The sequence below is a fragment of the Coregonus lavaretus genome (assembly GCF_964263955.1).
Source record: "Coregonus lavaretus genome assembly, chromosome: 24".
NCBI lineage: Eukaryota > Metazoa > Chordata > Actinopteri > Salmoniformes > Salmonidae > Coregonus > Coregonus lavaretus.
The window spans coordinates 26,349,486-26,365,857 of NC_140011.1; the positions used below are offsets into that span (position 1 = coordinate 26,349,486).

At 40.7% G+C, this 16,372-nt stretch overlaps 1 protein-coding gene across 1 annotated transcript; it reads left to right on the forward strand.

Annotated features, from left to right (window-relative positions):
• Positions 1-205: 205 nt before the first annotated feature.
• LOC311100260 (LIM/homeobox protein Lhx3-like) lies at positions 206-12,244 on the forward strand (the record flags this gene model as incomplete). Its single annotated transcript, XM_084141102.1, has 6 exons — positions 206-275; positions 7,939-8,110; positions 8,321-8,523; positions 9,884-10,035; positions 11,259-11,430; positions 11,814-12,244. 6 exons carry the CDS (start codon positions 206-208, stop codon positions 12,242-12,244), a joined length of 1,200 nt encoding a protein of 399 aa, XP_083997228.1.
• Between the last annotated feature and the right edge of the window lie 4,128 nt (positions 12,245-16,372).

The window sequence follows — 16,372 nt, forward strand, 5'->3', positions numbered from 1 at the left end:
ACGTTTATAAACGTCAATCGCGTTCTTTTTGGGACTCTCAAAGGATAAAGCAATAGTATCTTGCATTTTTGTTTTGATTTTTTACTAATAAGCACTTATCATTAATCTCAGCAGTCGCGCATCTTGCTCTCCTTTCCTCGGTATATCTCACTCAACCGCCCATTGATTTTATGTTCATCTGAGCTGAAAAGCGTCACTGCTCAGAATGTTGCTTGAACATCCTGGATCGAGTTGTCAAAATCCCGGGCATTTCTCCCGATACAGTGCAGGTCAAGGTAAGAAGCCGGCTTTCTTGTTTGAAGTCATTTGCACTTATACAACTTCATGTGGAAATGTAGGCTACTGGTGTGTCTATTTGACTCGGTTTAGTCTCCTGTGATCTGTTAATGGGTTTTAATTAGCTATGAAATATCTAGTTAGCCGCCACAACAAATCAGCACAGCGGGGGCTACGCCTGCAGCTCAAAGTTTTACTGACAGGATCCAAACAGGCATGAAATAGCCCATTGTATCTCACAGCACACCCTATCGTCATCAGTTAAACTTCTCAAATAAGTGTTTGACAAATCACCATTAGGCCTATATGCTGAAAGAAGAGTTACAGTAGGCTAGTGTTTTCCCTTTCGAGACGTGAGAAGTTGTGAAAAGAGATCAATTGCTAGGCTACACACATCGAATGGATTTCATCATATTGGCGCATGGCACTTAAATATGTGTCCACTGTCCAATTTCATGGGGTATTCATACTGTTTCGAGGTGGGCCATTACATATTTTATTTATGTTCCCCTGTCAGCGGGAGACGTTATGCATACGTAATGAGCTGCATTGTTGGGAATCATATCAACAGATGTTATGCGCGTGCTGTCATTTTATACCATCGCTCATGGCTGTAACTCGAGACCACGAGACCACCAGAGTGCTTTTGCAGTGTCACACAAACCGCCTGTGTAACGCGACAATGCAACAGCACAGGCCGCCCCCCGCCCTCCCTAGTCAACAGCCTGGGCAAAATGCTCAACAAGTGTCAGGTTCCCTTCGACAGGTGCGGTACCTACTTCATGTTTGTAAATTAGGAATAAAATAAAGGAGGTATATGCCACCAAATGTATTGTTTTGCCGTGCGTAATGGGGGGAAACGAATAAGGCTTATATGTGGGATATTGCATTACCAAATCAAAATCAATAGATTAGCAATGGTTTTAGAAATAAAAGCAACAATCATCTCTTTACGAAAACACTTGGCCATGACTGCCTCTTTTTTACGGACTGTTTTGTTGATCGTAGAGCATCGCTCATGCTACCCCATTACTGTCGCCTAGCCCCTCAAACGTGAGCGATCAATAGGAGATACAAAATATTATAAAGCTGACAAGTAAGAGGGAGCACTGAAGCATCCCACACCTTTCACCAAATGTGTTTCATATACTCTGAAAATACAGGCAAATGGGGCATTGATTTTAGGTTCGTCAGGGGTCCACGCGGCCATGGCACTAGTCATGATTTCCCAAGGCGCCATTTTACGGCTGAGATCAGTGTCAATAAAATTCATCCGGGTGTTGCCTCGATCAACATGTTGTTGAACTCCCAATCTCTTCCCTAAGTAAACAGCTGTCTTTGTGATGTCAGCACAGGCTATAGGCCTAAGATATGGTGTTTGTGTGTGTGTGTGTGTGTGTGTGCGTGCGTGCGTGTGTATGCGTGTGTGTGTGTGTGTGTGTGTGTGTGTGTGTGTGTATGCGTGTGTGTGTGTGTGTGTGTGTGTGTGTGTGCGTGCGTGCGTGTGCGCGTGCGTGCGTGCGTGCGTGTGTGTGTGTGTCATTCGCCAGCCAGGTTTATATTCTCGTTAACGACGTGATGGAAATTGTAGATGTGGCTTTTTGTATTGTTACCTACCGTGACCCCATCAATACGACGTCATGTTGGGAAGATTTTCTCTTTTGCTTTTGAGTTGATAAGATACAATGAGTGGGGTGGCTGATATAATATTAGAAACATCCCAAATATCAAATATTATTTATAATTAAACTAAACCAATAAAATATAACAGTAACTTTGGTAAAGGAATATTTTCGTCTGATCCAAATTTTTCAAATGAAAAGTGTACATTTTATGACCCTATTATTAGAAGAAATGGGGATCATGTTATGTTCCAATGTAGGCTAATAATAGGTTCATGAGACATATGCCTCCACTTATTCGATTAAATGAGAGGAGAAGCCTAGAAAACACATTCACATTGATAGACAAATGTAATTATATCCAATATAAAACGTTTACTTTTAATGTGATGCAATTACTGTAGGCTAAAGCTGTAGGCTAGTAAAAACGTATTTCAGTGTGTCAATATTTTACTAAATAGAGGTCAAGTCACCTGAAATGTCGTTCTATTTATGTGCATTTTAGAAAGGTTAAAAAACGAATGAAACATATATAAAACTATACTACTATTAGGCCTACGTTATGTTAAGGATGGAATGCTGTACAAATATTAGAGTTGCATTCTGCCTTGTCAACTACACATCAACCACAGACATGCTAAAATCACGGCCAAACTGTATTTTATAATAGGCTACCCACTTTGAAAATATGTATAGGCCTATTTGAATCTTTGGTCTCAGAGCAGACCTTGTTTTGCGTATCCATAACATAAGTTATCCATTACAGGCAAATATTTGTAATGGCACGTAGGCCTAATGTCACTTTATTTCACTTGCATGACATTTGGAACTCAACAGTTTCAAGGCTAAATCATTCAAAAGAGGTGTCAGGCTCAATTTTCGTTTGCATTTGATCATTTGGGTAGCCTGCCCTATTCTATGGCGGTGATTTTAGTTGAAATAGGCCTACACACTGTTTTAGAGAAACGTGCGTAAATGCCTTTGCAAAGTTCCAATTAAAGCCGCTTAGCCCTACCACTCGTGCTGTGAAAATGTATGTTCATAAGATAATGCAACATTTTTTAGTATAAATGAACCAGCCTAATGGTCAAGTAGGAGGTTCGTGCGATAAAAGGACATTTCAAATGGCATAGCCTATATGCATCAACTAAACACACCAACATGGCCGAAACCATGGTCAAATGTCATCTTGTGCCATGAAGTTAATTTTTTCCTCCGACGAGCACTTGGTACCCGCACCTCTTTCCAAGTTGCTGCTAGGTGATGATAATCTATCTCTCTGCTTTAACAGGCCAGTTGCTAGGGTAACCGCGTTGCATAATCAGCCACAGCTCACAACACACTGTCTGATAAAGAAACTCGATCTTTATCATACACCGCGCGGATTTTTTTATATTCCTGATATACTGCATAAAATCCTAATGTGAGCGAAAGAACACAGAAATACATTCGTTTTTCGTTATCGTGTGAGGAGATCATGAGCAATAGTGAACAGAACTCTCCAAAAGGAGCACCGAATAACACGGAGATTTACATTTACATTTTAGCAGACGCTCTTATCCAGAGCGACTTACAGGAGCAATTAGGGTTAAGTGCCTTGCTTAAGGGCACATCGACAGATTTTTCACCTAGTCGGCTCGGGGATTAGAACCAGCGACCTTTCGGTTACTGGCACAACGCTCTTACCCACTAAGCTACCTGCCTTGCTGGCGCATAGTGAAGAACTACGGAAAGGTATTCAACAGGGCACCACATATGTTTCCACCCCACTGGGCACATACTGGTTGAATCAACGTTGTTTCCATTGAAATGACGTTGAACCAGGGTGGAATAAAAGTTGAATTGACGTCTGTGCTCAGTGGGATTTGTGTTTTAATCGAATCTGCTATTGGGTTGCACATTACAATGGGTAGGCCTAGATATTTAATCAATCATTTGTTGTCGCTGTTTATACAACTCAGAATAAGGGATGTTGTTTTATTTCGTTCCAACACCTTCATGTATCGCATAAGCTTATTGCTATAATGCATGCGGTATGATGAATACAAAATATAACGTTCTTCGAATATTTCGATAGTGATACTTTCCTCTTTTGCATTTTTGAATATTTGTATAGTAACTGCAATGAAATGCTTATTTTTCCTACATGCATATGTCCATTAACGCTATTCTTGCATCCATACAACATCACTTTTAGACTAGTCAGTGGTTAGCCGAAATAATGGGCACATCCCTTTAATTTGTTTCTACTTTTCGCTTCTGTCTCTTGTATTACAATGGATTAGGGCTAAATCTGTATGGGGAAGGATTAAGGCTAAAGACGGTGAATCTACGAAATGACATAGGCATATGTCTTATCTTTTTGCTCCTGAACTCCACAAAGCAAGTTTTTAAATTTGTAAGCACAGTTTTAATCGGGTTGCAATTTCTCCATTCATTGCATAAGGGTTAAGGATATTAAAGACCTTTTGTTGTCAAGCATTCCTCCTACTTTCTTTGTTTGCTGTAGAGCGGAGGCCTACCTGAACATTTAAAAACGTTTCTGATATTTTACAAAATATCAGAACATTATTGTCTTAAATGCTTAAAGATATGTTTGCGTTTTGGGGGGGGATGGTTTAGATTGTACCAACTACGCCTATGTAACAACCGGCCCATATCTGTGCATTATGTGACAAATATGTATACGAGGTTTGAAACCTGTTAACGATATTTTTATAAATATTACTGCAATTTCTAGGGATTGAATTGGCTTCCATGGGCTGACATATAGGCTACAGGTTATAATCTTGGTGAGCAAGATACCTTGTATTGTGGCGTGAGACAAGGCTGCGTATTCTAGTTTTACAGAAACTATTGAATTAATAATGAATTTGATGCACCTGTTCGTGACGTGGCTCCCTCGCTGTTGTCCAGTGCTTGCTCTTGGTGGCAGGAAAAATGGTCCATTAATTTTTCATAAATTGCCCACAAACGAACAATAGGAATGTGATTCCTTAGACGGATGAAACACGAAGTGCTTGGACTTTTGAATAAATAAGAAAGCCAAGTGATAACATCTCAAATCGTATTTAAATAGCCAGTGATGCAATTTCACTCGACAAGTGTTTGTTTATAGTTTAACATGAAGTCGCTTGTTGTGAGTTGTAATGAAACATTCTTTGCTGAAAGAGGGCCATTTTGCTTTCGTGCTTTGTGTTGTCTTGATGAAGGCCATGGGTAAAAATTGGCCTGCAAATTCTAAATGGTCATATTCTGTCTATTGATGTTCAGTTAATTATATGAGTTAGAGCTAATCCTGAACTTGATGAAGACATGGGCTGACTATTAGCTGTAATACGTTGGAACGATTGGTCCTCTGAGAGATATGGTCAAATGTCATGCGTAAATTAGTAATGATAAAGTATACAAATGTGGCCATATGGAAGGCCGGATTCATCATTCCTACATATCCTACCGTGTCTTATTGCTAATTCTAGAGCAAATAGGCTTCTTGCAGCATATAGGCCTACCTGAAACAATTTATAGTAATTATGTGTCAATGTGATCATTTGCACGGTATCATCAGCATCCCTAAATTGTCAATAAACTCATGTAAATAGGCCTACTGAACACACAACGTGTAGCATTTAGCTCTGACTCAAACTAAATCTGACATCAAAACACATTTCACCTCATCCAAGTGTGCATTTTCAGCGTAATTTCATGCGTAAAACATGTTTGGTGGGAAAGGCTTGGATGGTGTTTTGTTAATCAAATGCGGGAATATTGCCAACATATTCTGTGTTCGAACCGTGGATCAAATTTAGCTGTGGTCTCGTTTACATTAATGAAACCCTCCTTGCCCACTCCGGGAAGCGGGCCTGCTTCCACGTGATTTGGAAATCGGATGTAAAGTAAAACCTCATGAGCAGCCTTTCGGACAGCGTTGATTGGGCGGCTGAGCATACACAAGGGGATTTGACCAGTGTCGCTACAGAGGGCTTGTTTTTTTCTCTCCTTTTTATTATCCCTAGTGATTCTTTAGTGGGAACAAATGGACCAGTGTTTTAAAGAGAGAGGGACCCATGCGCCTGTTGTAACCTCAAACAGAGGGATAGCAATAGGATAGCCCATGGTAGCAAGAACTAGAAGGGAAACAGGGAGAGATAGAGTGGGAAAGGATTAGAGAGAGAGAGAGTTTTCCGGGATCCACTGTCGTTTCTGGTCTGGACTTGGATCAGCTGGTTACCATGCAAAGTAAGAGTGTTTGTTTCATGGCATGCGCTTTTTCGAGGAGTGATAGTAGAAGGGTACTTTTTGATGGCTTCTTCATTGATTCAGCAGATCAAACCCATGATAACTCAATCAGCCAAAAGGTGTTGGCTGTGGTCTTCGTAATATTCGATGCTATCCCACTGGGCACACACTGGTTGAATTAATGTTGTTTCCACGTAATTTCAATTTAATTACATTTAACCAACTGAATTTACGTATGTGCCCAGTGAGATGGCTTTACTAGTTGGATTTCAGCTGTGTGTGTTCTTTTGTAATGCTGCACATCTGGCACCCACACGTGGAAAATGGCAACGTATGTTGCCAGTTTTCAATAATCATGGGAGGAACAAAATAACCATTGGCGTTTACTGTAAGTTATGGGTTATGAAAGAAATGATGATGATGATGATGATGATGATGATGAGGAGGAGGAGGAGGAGGAGGAGGAGGAGGAGGAGGAGGAGGAGGAGGACAAAAACGAATGAATGGCTGTAATTTATAGGCAGCATAGTGTATTTACTTACATCTGATACTACTGAAATAATTGTGTCCCTACATTTATACATCAATAATGAGTCCACAACACCTTAGTCAACTTAAATCCACTCTTCGAAATGTGCCTTTTGGTGATGGTTTTTCAGTTAGCCCATGTTACATCGGCGATGCATTTATGCTTTTCATTCAGCCAGATTATTGTATTAGGCCTACATCTTTTTAATTGAATAGATAACAATTGAAGAGTTTATTTCCAAAAAGCTATATCCACCAGTTTATCAAATGTGTGTTTTTTCATCAGAAATGATTGCTTATGGGTACCTTCATCTTCATATATGTGTAAAATATTACTGTTCTGCGATGTGTAATTCATAGATTTTAGATGTGTATGCAAAACGCTATATATCCATTATTTAGCTGGAATGGAATGTTCTTATCCTGCATATTTGACTGTGATATGTGGTTGTCTCACCTAGCTATCTTAAGATGAATGTACTTTAAGTGCTCTGGATAAGAGCATCTGCTAAATTACTAAAATGTAAAAGTTTAACATATAGATCACATATTACTGTATTGAATAAAAACATATATTCCATATTGATGTCACAAATGTATCATTTGTACATTTCTTTATTAAAAATGTAGTTATTAAATCTAGCTCTACTACTTATTTATCTCAGCGTGAGGCGGATATATAGCATTTTGCAAAAATAATTTGTCTCTCTGAAATTGTTAAACCATCAAGTGATAGATTTTAAACAAAAACATGTCTGTCATTGAACAACCCCCGTGCCATGATTATATAGTGGAAAAAAACGAATCAATCTCTTTCATCATTTATTTAAATAATAAAAGCTAATTTACTAACATTTCTGAAAATGGATATATAACGTTTTGGAATGAAACTCTTCAATTCTCAACTATGTGACAATATATAGGCTATCGATAAAAATACAATTATACAATATTATAGATACTAGATCAGTGACAAAATTGTCTCATATTTGCCCTGAAATAGACTGCATTGTGGTTTTCCCATTCGTTTCTATTTACTCATCCCTTTCGATGCAAATGTATACATGTGAAGTTTCAGTAGTGTCAACTATAAAACAAAATATGTAAATGTTATTAGATGTTATCCCAAGTAAGTATATTCTAAATAGGCCTAGCTATTTTTGAGTCGTAAAACAATTTGACCACTGTATAATTTTTCTCGGTGCCACATGATCTCTTAAGCAGTGTTTAAATTCAAAATGGCTTCATGGTTATCCTGTCTTCTCCCCTCCAGAGATTCCTGTATGCGCGGGCTGTAATCAACACATCGTGGACCGCTTCATCCTCAAAGTGCTGGACCGCCATTGGCACAGCAAGTGCCTGAAATGCAGCGACTGCCAATCCCAACTAGCGGACAAGTGCTTCAGCCGGGGAGATCGCGTCTACTGCAAAGAAGACTTTTTTAAGTGAGTGCAAGAAATACGCCATGAAATACATAATTTATTATTTCATGAAAGACAAATTATAGAAAATATTTTAGGTGTGTAGCCTAATATTTCATGGAAAACAAGCCTAATTATTCGATAGAATCACACGGTCTGCATTTTATTTTGAGGTTGTGAATATGATGAAACACTTGTCAATTTATTGATGATAACCTTCTTATTTCCTAAAAGGAGATTTGGGACCAAATGCGCCGCGTGTCAGCAAGGTATTCCGCCGACGCAGGTGGTGAGGAGGGCGCAGGATTTCGTGTACCACCTGCACTGCTTCGCGTGCATCGTGTGCAAAAGGCAGCTCGCCACAGGTGACGAGTACTACTTGATGGAGGACAGCAGGCTCGTGTGCAAGGCTGACTACGAGACCGCCAAACAGAGAGGTGAGAGGTCACGGTATACCTGAACATAACTGTATCACACATAATTAGTGTCCCCAAGATCTGAGTGCCTAGACTCTAACGAGTAATTACGCATGAATCCACTGTTTTTTATATTTCAGCCATATCAAAGAATGTGGATATCCTACAATCCCCACATCTTAATTTCTGTCTGCTAAATAACAACGTGAAAAAGGATTATACCTATTATAGGCTATCAAGCACCGCATCACCCAATAAGTTATGTAATGTTTTACTTATTTGATCCATTTACCTTTTATTGAGCAACTGCTTGGAGCTGTGAACTTGATCTCCAAGACTATGAGGTCACCCATAAACACTTGACCCACCTGCGCTAATTGCGTCGTATCCCGTATCCCAATCGATAGCAATATGGATACAGCCTATCCAATTGCAGTGAAGAGAGAAAACGTAGTTCATTCTGTTTTATTTTATTAGCAGACCGACAGTGACTAAAAATATTAAATTCAGCCTTATCTGCACAACAGATTATTCAGAAGGTTTGTTTCAAAGGTGTTAAAAGCGCTGGTGACCATGTTTTGCTAAAATAGCTCATAGGCTATAATAAGGCCTCATATTTCAAGTAAAATAATTGAATTAGGCTGATATAATGATGTCAAATGCTATGACCAAAATGGCCATGTTTTCTATCACAAACGTCTTTTTGGGAAAACGAAATCAAGTTTACGAGATTTTTTTTTCTCACTAAATTTGAAATTAATAATTGTTTAATAAAAAAGGCTTATTTATTGCATGCTAAATTGATTACAACTGACCTCAGAGAATCTGTTTTAACACAACGAAATCCAGCAAGTGTAGGCCTACATTTTCTTTGTGAATAGTTTATGCGTTACTCAAGTTTTATCTTCCCCATCTGTTTGTGTGAATTTACTGCCTAAACCAACTGCTGATTTACGCATTGAGTTAAGATGAGTTTTCATGGAAAAACACACACGTTTATTTTGGTAATGAGAGGGCGCCATTACTTGTGCATTTGCCCACTTGGAGGATGGTCTTGCATATGTTTTTGTTCGTAGGCTTTTTGTTTATGAGTTAGCATTTATTTGGGTTTAATTAGGCCTACGAACGTAATAAGTCAGAAAATGTCTATGGTGCCAAATTATGAAGTTTACTTGTCTGTCCATTGTTTTCTACAATTTTATTTTTTCAGTTCTGGTATGTCGCTTACACTTTTCAATGGCTGAACATGCATATCTATAAATAGCCTATTTGTCAACAGCTTGGAATCGAATATGAGGTCTTTTAGCATGAAGTAGCCCTATTGGGGTGCATTTTTGTGTAAGGTCTGGTAAACATTGTGTGTCTTGTATTTTCTATTCAGAGGCAGACTCAACAGCAAAAAGGCCACGAACGACTATCACCGCCAAACAGCTCGAGACCCTGAAAAACGCTTACAACAACTCTCCCAAACCTGCCCGCCACGTACGAGAACAGCTATCGTCAGAAACCGGGCTCGATATGCGGGTTGTTCAGGTAACTGTCCATTCCCCTCCATTATAGACCATTTCATTAGCGTCCTTATTTTATTATTATCTAAGGACATGCATGGGATTCCATTGAAATAGTGCTTGAAATGGCCTCCCAGCGGGTTTGAATGGTTAGAATTTACGGTGAGATGGATTAAAATGATGTCCACACACTTGAAAGTCAGAACTGTAAGAACGAGCTCGTTAACAATGCTAAGAGGGAGCCTCGCATATTGTCTGTCTGTGAAAGATCCCTACTGTGGTTGACTATGGTCATATATATTGTTTTATTTGCAAGGACACTTAAAGTAGGTACGGAAGCCACTATCGCGCTTCATTATTCACGGAAGGGGAAATGGGGGTTAAGAGGGTTCACTTCGGCTCCATATCATTAATGAAATAGGCCTTAGCCAATATGTAGGGGAGAAAGGATAAATTCAATTAGGCTTTGCATGATGTGGATTGTAAACAACAAAATATGTTCTTACATTGAATGGTTCGTCAATCAAGTGTCTCTTAAAAATGAAATACAAATGTTTTCAACATTATCACACACATTTACAGCTACAATTTAGAACGTGGCCATAGTGAAATGTTAATAATTAAAAGAAACTTCGGTTAGTAGATCCCAGTGAGAGGGTAACATGCAACCTGTCTGCTCCCAGTGTTAAGGACAACTTGTAATTGTCGCGAAGTTAATTAAGCGCGTGATAAATCTCAGGGCATGTCGGTCCCAACATTAGTGTTCTGCCCCACTGTTTTAATCTCCCTCTTGAGTTAAAAAGAGGTGACCTGGTCCCCAGACAGTCCTTGAAAATTAATTTTGTTTTAATGTTCATGTGCTGTACCTGACCGCTTAAAAGCATTGCAGTTGCACTGAAGAAAGAGTCAAGAAAAATGATGTCTGGAATTGTCCAGTAAGTGGAAAGGAGTTTGGCATCAGGACAGATATGTCCTATAGTCTATTAACGAAAAATGCAGTTCAAAAGAAACAAAATTGATCATGTTATAAAACGGAATACTTGTGCATAGCCTACTCTTCTGCAAATGTAACACTAAATTATATATTTCTAATTTTAAGAAATCAATTTAACTTCACTCACAAGTGTATTGTAGGAGAAGGCTTATTGGAGGAGCTGCCTTCAACGGGAAATTCCCAACTTCCCAATTATATACCTCAAATAAATAAAACAAAACCAATATGTACCAAACACCTTGTTTGCCCTCCAGGTCTGGTTTCAGAACAGGCGAGCAAAAGAGAAGAGGCTGAAGAAGGATGCAGGCAGACAGAGGTGGGGTCAGTACTTCCGCAACATGAAGAGATCGCGAGGCAGTTCCAAATCAGACAAGGACAGCATCCAGGAGGAGGGCATGGACAGTGACGCTGAGGTCTCCTTTACAGGTATGATGGGAAAACAAACAGACAGACATCTGAGATGATGTATTCACAGGAATCTAACGAAAGGGATACAGATGGCAGCCTTTACGCTCCTATTTGAGGAATTATGAGAAATATTATTATCACAATTATAATACAAATGTCTTCTTGAAATTATTTGTTATCCCCTAAAGTGCATGGCGGAAATGGACATAGCAAATTTATAAACCACACATTTTGGTTTATTCCCATTCAAATTTGAATGAAACCTCTATTTACCCAAATAATTTTAATTATTACATCTAAATTGTATATGAATGACCAGAATCAAACTAATATCAGCAGGAAATTGACCTAGCACTTAAATAAAGCCACACCCTGACTAAGTATCCTCCCTTGTGTTCCAGACGAGCCACCCATGTCAGAGCTCAGCCACTCCAACGGCATCTACAGCGGCCTGAGCGAGTCGTCCCTGGCCATGGGGGGCCGCCAGGATGGCAGCCACGGCCCCTTCCCCCTGGAGCATGGAGTCCTCCCGTCCCAAGACCAGTACCACAACATCCGCTCCAGCAGCCCCTACAGCCTACCCCAGTCCCCAGGCTCGCTTCAGGCCCTGCCCAGGCACCAGCCCCCCATCTCCAGCCTGGTCTACCCTGACTCCGGCCTGTCCATCATGACCCAAGGCGGGCCCCCCGGGCTGAACACAGGCATGAGAGGAGTGTTGGTGGGCGCTAACGGCCCCAGCTCGGATCTGTCCACTGGCAGCAGTGGGGGCTACCCAGACTTCCCAGCAAGCCCAGCTTCCTGGTTGGACGAAGTGGACCACGGCCAGTTTTGATGAGCTGGGTTGATTGGTCAATGTTGTCTAAGGACTTCTCCTGGCGGGTGTCACGAACTGGAAAGAGACAGTCACACATGACCTGTGAAACAGAGAGACCGGGTCGGACGGTTGATGTCTTTCACCCTCCTTGGATCACTCAATCGCTCTCTATCAATTAACTGTCAATCTTTTTCATTTCTCCTCATCTGAGTGGACTGGAAGGAAGGATTGGGCCATCAAAAAGTATGAATGGTTGCACCTTGAACTCACACACTCCACTCCTCAAAGAGAACCAGACTGAGAAATATGGCGTGCAGACCTGTTATGAATGATCATTTAGCGCTACTGACGGGGTGTTGATATGTCGCTTCGATAGCGTCAAGAGTAGGGTCTGAAAGGAAGGCACCTCACTTCTACAATCATAACTTTTAACGGTCAGACAGACAGACTACTCCATCTCTGTCTTAAGTTTTCACAGCACTGCTCAAACTGTCCTCCACCATTGAACTATGTGTACAGCGGCTTTGGACGGTCATGCTTTTGATCCCTATGGTGTCATCAATATTACACCAGAGGAAGCTCACAGATACACACTATTTCCAGCTGTGATATCGTTGTGACAACATAACAAAGTCAGACTCCTGCCCAATTGGATTGCGATAGACTCTATCGCCAATCCTTTCCACCTTATTCTTCCCTTTGTTTTTCTTATGTGTACCGATGCAGGTTTTGGTTCAAGTCAGAGTCTTTACGTGTCTGGTTGTTGCCAAATGTCTATATATATTACGGTTTATCATTGTGGAGAATTTATTTTTATACAACCCTTCAACAATATGAATACCACAGATATTATTACTTTGTACATTGACAGCCAGGGATCTAGACATTTTGTAGATGTCGCCTCCCACCGATAACTAGAGGTGCAGTTACTTCTATGCATTTGTGTGTTTTCAGATGTATCTTGTTCTTTTCGTTCTAAGCTACCTGGGCATGCTGAAACCCAGGCGGGGGAACGTGTTTGTTTAGGTGGAAGATGTTTTATGTCTTATTTATTCTCTCTGATGTTGATGATGATGATGATTAAGTGATACAGGTCTTTAATAAATGTGTCAGCTAAATCCAAACTGACCACTGGCTCTTGTATCACATCTTTATTATATTGACTATGGGCTGTATCTTTGGTTCTCTTCTATGTTAGATTAAAAATAAATGTTTTACACATATCTTAATTCTGCAAAACACTAACAGAAGCTAGGGTAATTGGGTTGGTAGCTTATCTTTCATATTCATCATTTATTTTCCTGGAGTATTAATTGCATTGATCTTACATCAGACTACAGATACTGTAGGAGAAAAGGAGATCTGGAGATCTGGCTGAGTCTGCAGATTGGCCGTCTGGCTAATTACCAAAGCCGTATCAAGAGTTCAACGGCTCTTTAGTGCAGAAATTTGATGCAGACTGAGAGGCAACATGTCGATTTAGAGATAACCGTGCCTTGTTTGCCCAAATGCCCCTACGGGATAAAAATCTTCAATCCATTAGCTTAGGAGGGATCGAATGCCCCTTGTGAATTTCCTCATTTGTTTACTTATTCAAAGTCGGGTTCAATTAAATAGATTAAACAGTGTGGTGTGTGTGTGTGCGCGCGTGCGTGCTTGGGGCGTGCATGCGTCTGTGTGACGTCAATTTCTTATTTTTTTCACCCAGTGACAGAGAAGACTTGCATTGCAGTTTTATCTGTGCGTAGCATCATAGATGACACATTTAAAACCATGCTCACCCTGACGAAGACCATCAATCTGTACCATCTTTTAGATTGACCCTTTCGCCATCTACCAGCAATTTGCAGAGTGTTCCAGGAGACCTGATCATGAACAACTCTGGACTTTACTTAGCTAATGCTTTATAACCTAAGACGTCCTAAATATTAGTACAATTTTAGATTTTGGGGGGTAAGTAAAACCAACAAGATCTCACAAACTCTCTGCACAAACTGATGTTTGTCCAAAAGAAGTACCTCCCTGGTCTAATAATAATGATCTGCCTATGGCAGCACTGTAACATGAGGATTCACCCCATCTCACCTTAATATGAGAGTAGAATACCAAGCATGTTGATAAACAATAGGCGCTGTGTTTGAATAACTGTGCATTGTCAGATTTAACCTAAGCACTTACCATAATTGCTGCAACTAAATATTATTTCCAGGGGTTGGAAGATAGATGCTTTTAGAAACATTGGCTGAAGAAAGTTTCTCAGACTGTGCATTGTGTGTGTTTTGACATAGACATATTAGTCCCAAAATTAAAATGGCCTTTTAATAGCCTTTTTGACACAGGTATTTTAGATTTTTTGACACAAGCCCGTAACTTCTTCAGTTTAGGGTTGGACGGCTGGCTCTTGTTCTCAGGTTGCCAGAACAAGAACACAACACTTCAACTTAAAATCAAATCCTTCCACCTGAGTGGCGGCTGTCACTATTGCCATGCTAAGGCAACAGGTGCGTAACCCTATCCCAGGGTGCCCTGCAAAGACTGGGTGAGAGTGAAGTGTCAAAGGCAGCACTAATCTCCCCCGATCCCTGCCATGGTCAGTTTACGGAGCAGTTCCCATTTGGGCTGAGCCAGGCGGATTTGTCAATGAGACGGAGGAACACAACACATCAGGATGTCTCAAGCTCCCACAACAGCCTTTCTAAGCCCTACCAGCTTCCTGGTTTAATATTGCCCCACCCCTTCCCTCTACTCCCTCGACTGGTATGAGGAACCCTGGGAGAAAAAAGGTGAGATCGGGATGACCTGACGATGAACTGTGTACAATATAAACAAGTGAGATTATCCCCTCCACTCTTTCAGATTAATTTGGGTTTCCTCCGTGGCTTTGTATGTGTAAGTAATTTTGGGGGTTGAATGTGGCTGGGTAGGTTTAAGTGGATGGAGGAAAAGGAATTAGACAAATGTGTGTTATCTTTTGGGGAAAGGGAATGTGTTGAGTGTGAATGTATTGTGATGATATCAGGTGTATGTTGTAAGTATTTAGGGTATAATCATTTGTTGTACGGGTTCAATGTTAGTGAAAGGCCTCAGTGTGTATGTGTGTGTGTGTTACATGTTTGACATGACAGGTGACTGGCACATATTCTTCTGCAGACAATAGCTGGATCCTGTAGTGTGTAGACCACCTCCCAGGAGGTATAGATTGTTGTTGGCAGTAGGAGTATTTGATTGAAAGCTACTCAACCAGATATATAATCCCCAATGGAGCATTTAGAAAAATCATTCAAAGTCAGATGTGCAAAAATGAATTAAAATTGACAATAAAAAAAAGAAAATGAAATACAACTGACATCCACACACTTTTTCATTTCACAAATTATATTTTATATCGATAGAAACGAGACATTCAGTAACAAAAATACCACTGTCACAATCAGTGGTTTCAGGATATAATGTTACTTTGACTTTTAATGTCAGCTGTTAACAGGCTGTTACATTAGTTGACTGTAACATTGGTATTTTGCATGAGGTTGTTGCTATTTACTGTTGCACTGTAGCAGTGTACTGTTGGTTTAAGCTGTTGTATTGAGCTGTCCCTGCCCTAAGCAGCTTGATGCCTGGCTGCTGGCTCTCTCCTCTCTCCTCTCCCTCCTTCCCTCTAAGACCCCAGCGAGTGTCCGCCTCATGTCAGATGGCTGGGAGTAAATCAGGCCTGACAGTAACACCTCCACTGGGCCCCTCATGTCACAGCCAGTCGTGGGGGGGGGGGGGGGGTGGGGGGGGGGTGGAGCCACCAGCCAGTCCTGTTGCTGAGGGTAGAGAGGAGGAGGGTAGGAGGGTTGGAGGGAGAGGGAGAGAGGGAGGGGGGAAGAGGGAGAGGGAGGAGAGGAGGGGCTCAAAGGATTACCCCAGGCGCTGATTTCAGTAAACAATCAATTAACTCAAACTGTTAATGAATAGCAGCCTGTGGTGGTGGTGTCTCTGTGGCCCTGTAGCAGCACAGATGCAGTGGTTAAGTGGTTGGCTGAGGAGGGGGAGTGTTGTGTCGTTGTGTTTGGTAGAGATGTTCTAACAGGCTACAAGGATAGAGTGTGGTTTTGGTTTCTAGAAATGGTTTGATAATGGTTTGACAGGAATGTTGCTTCTTAA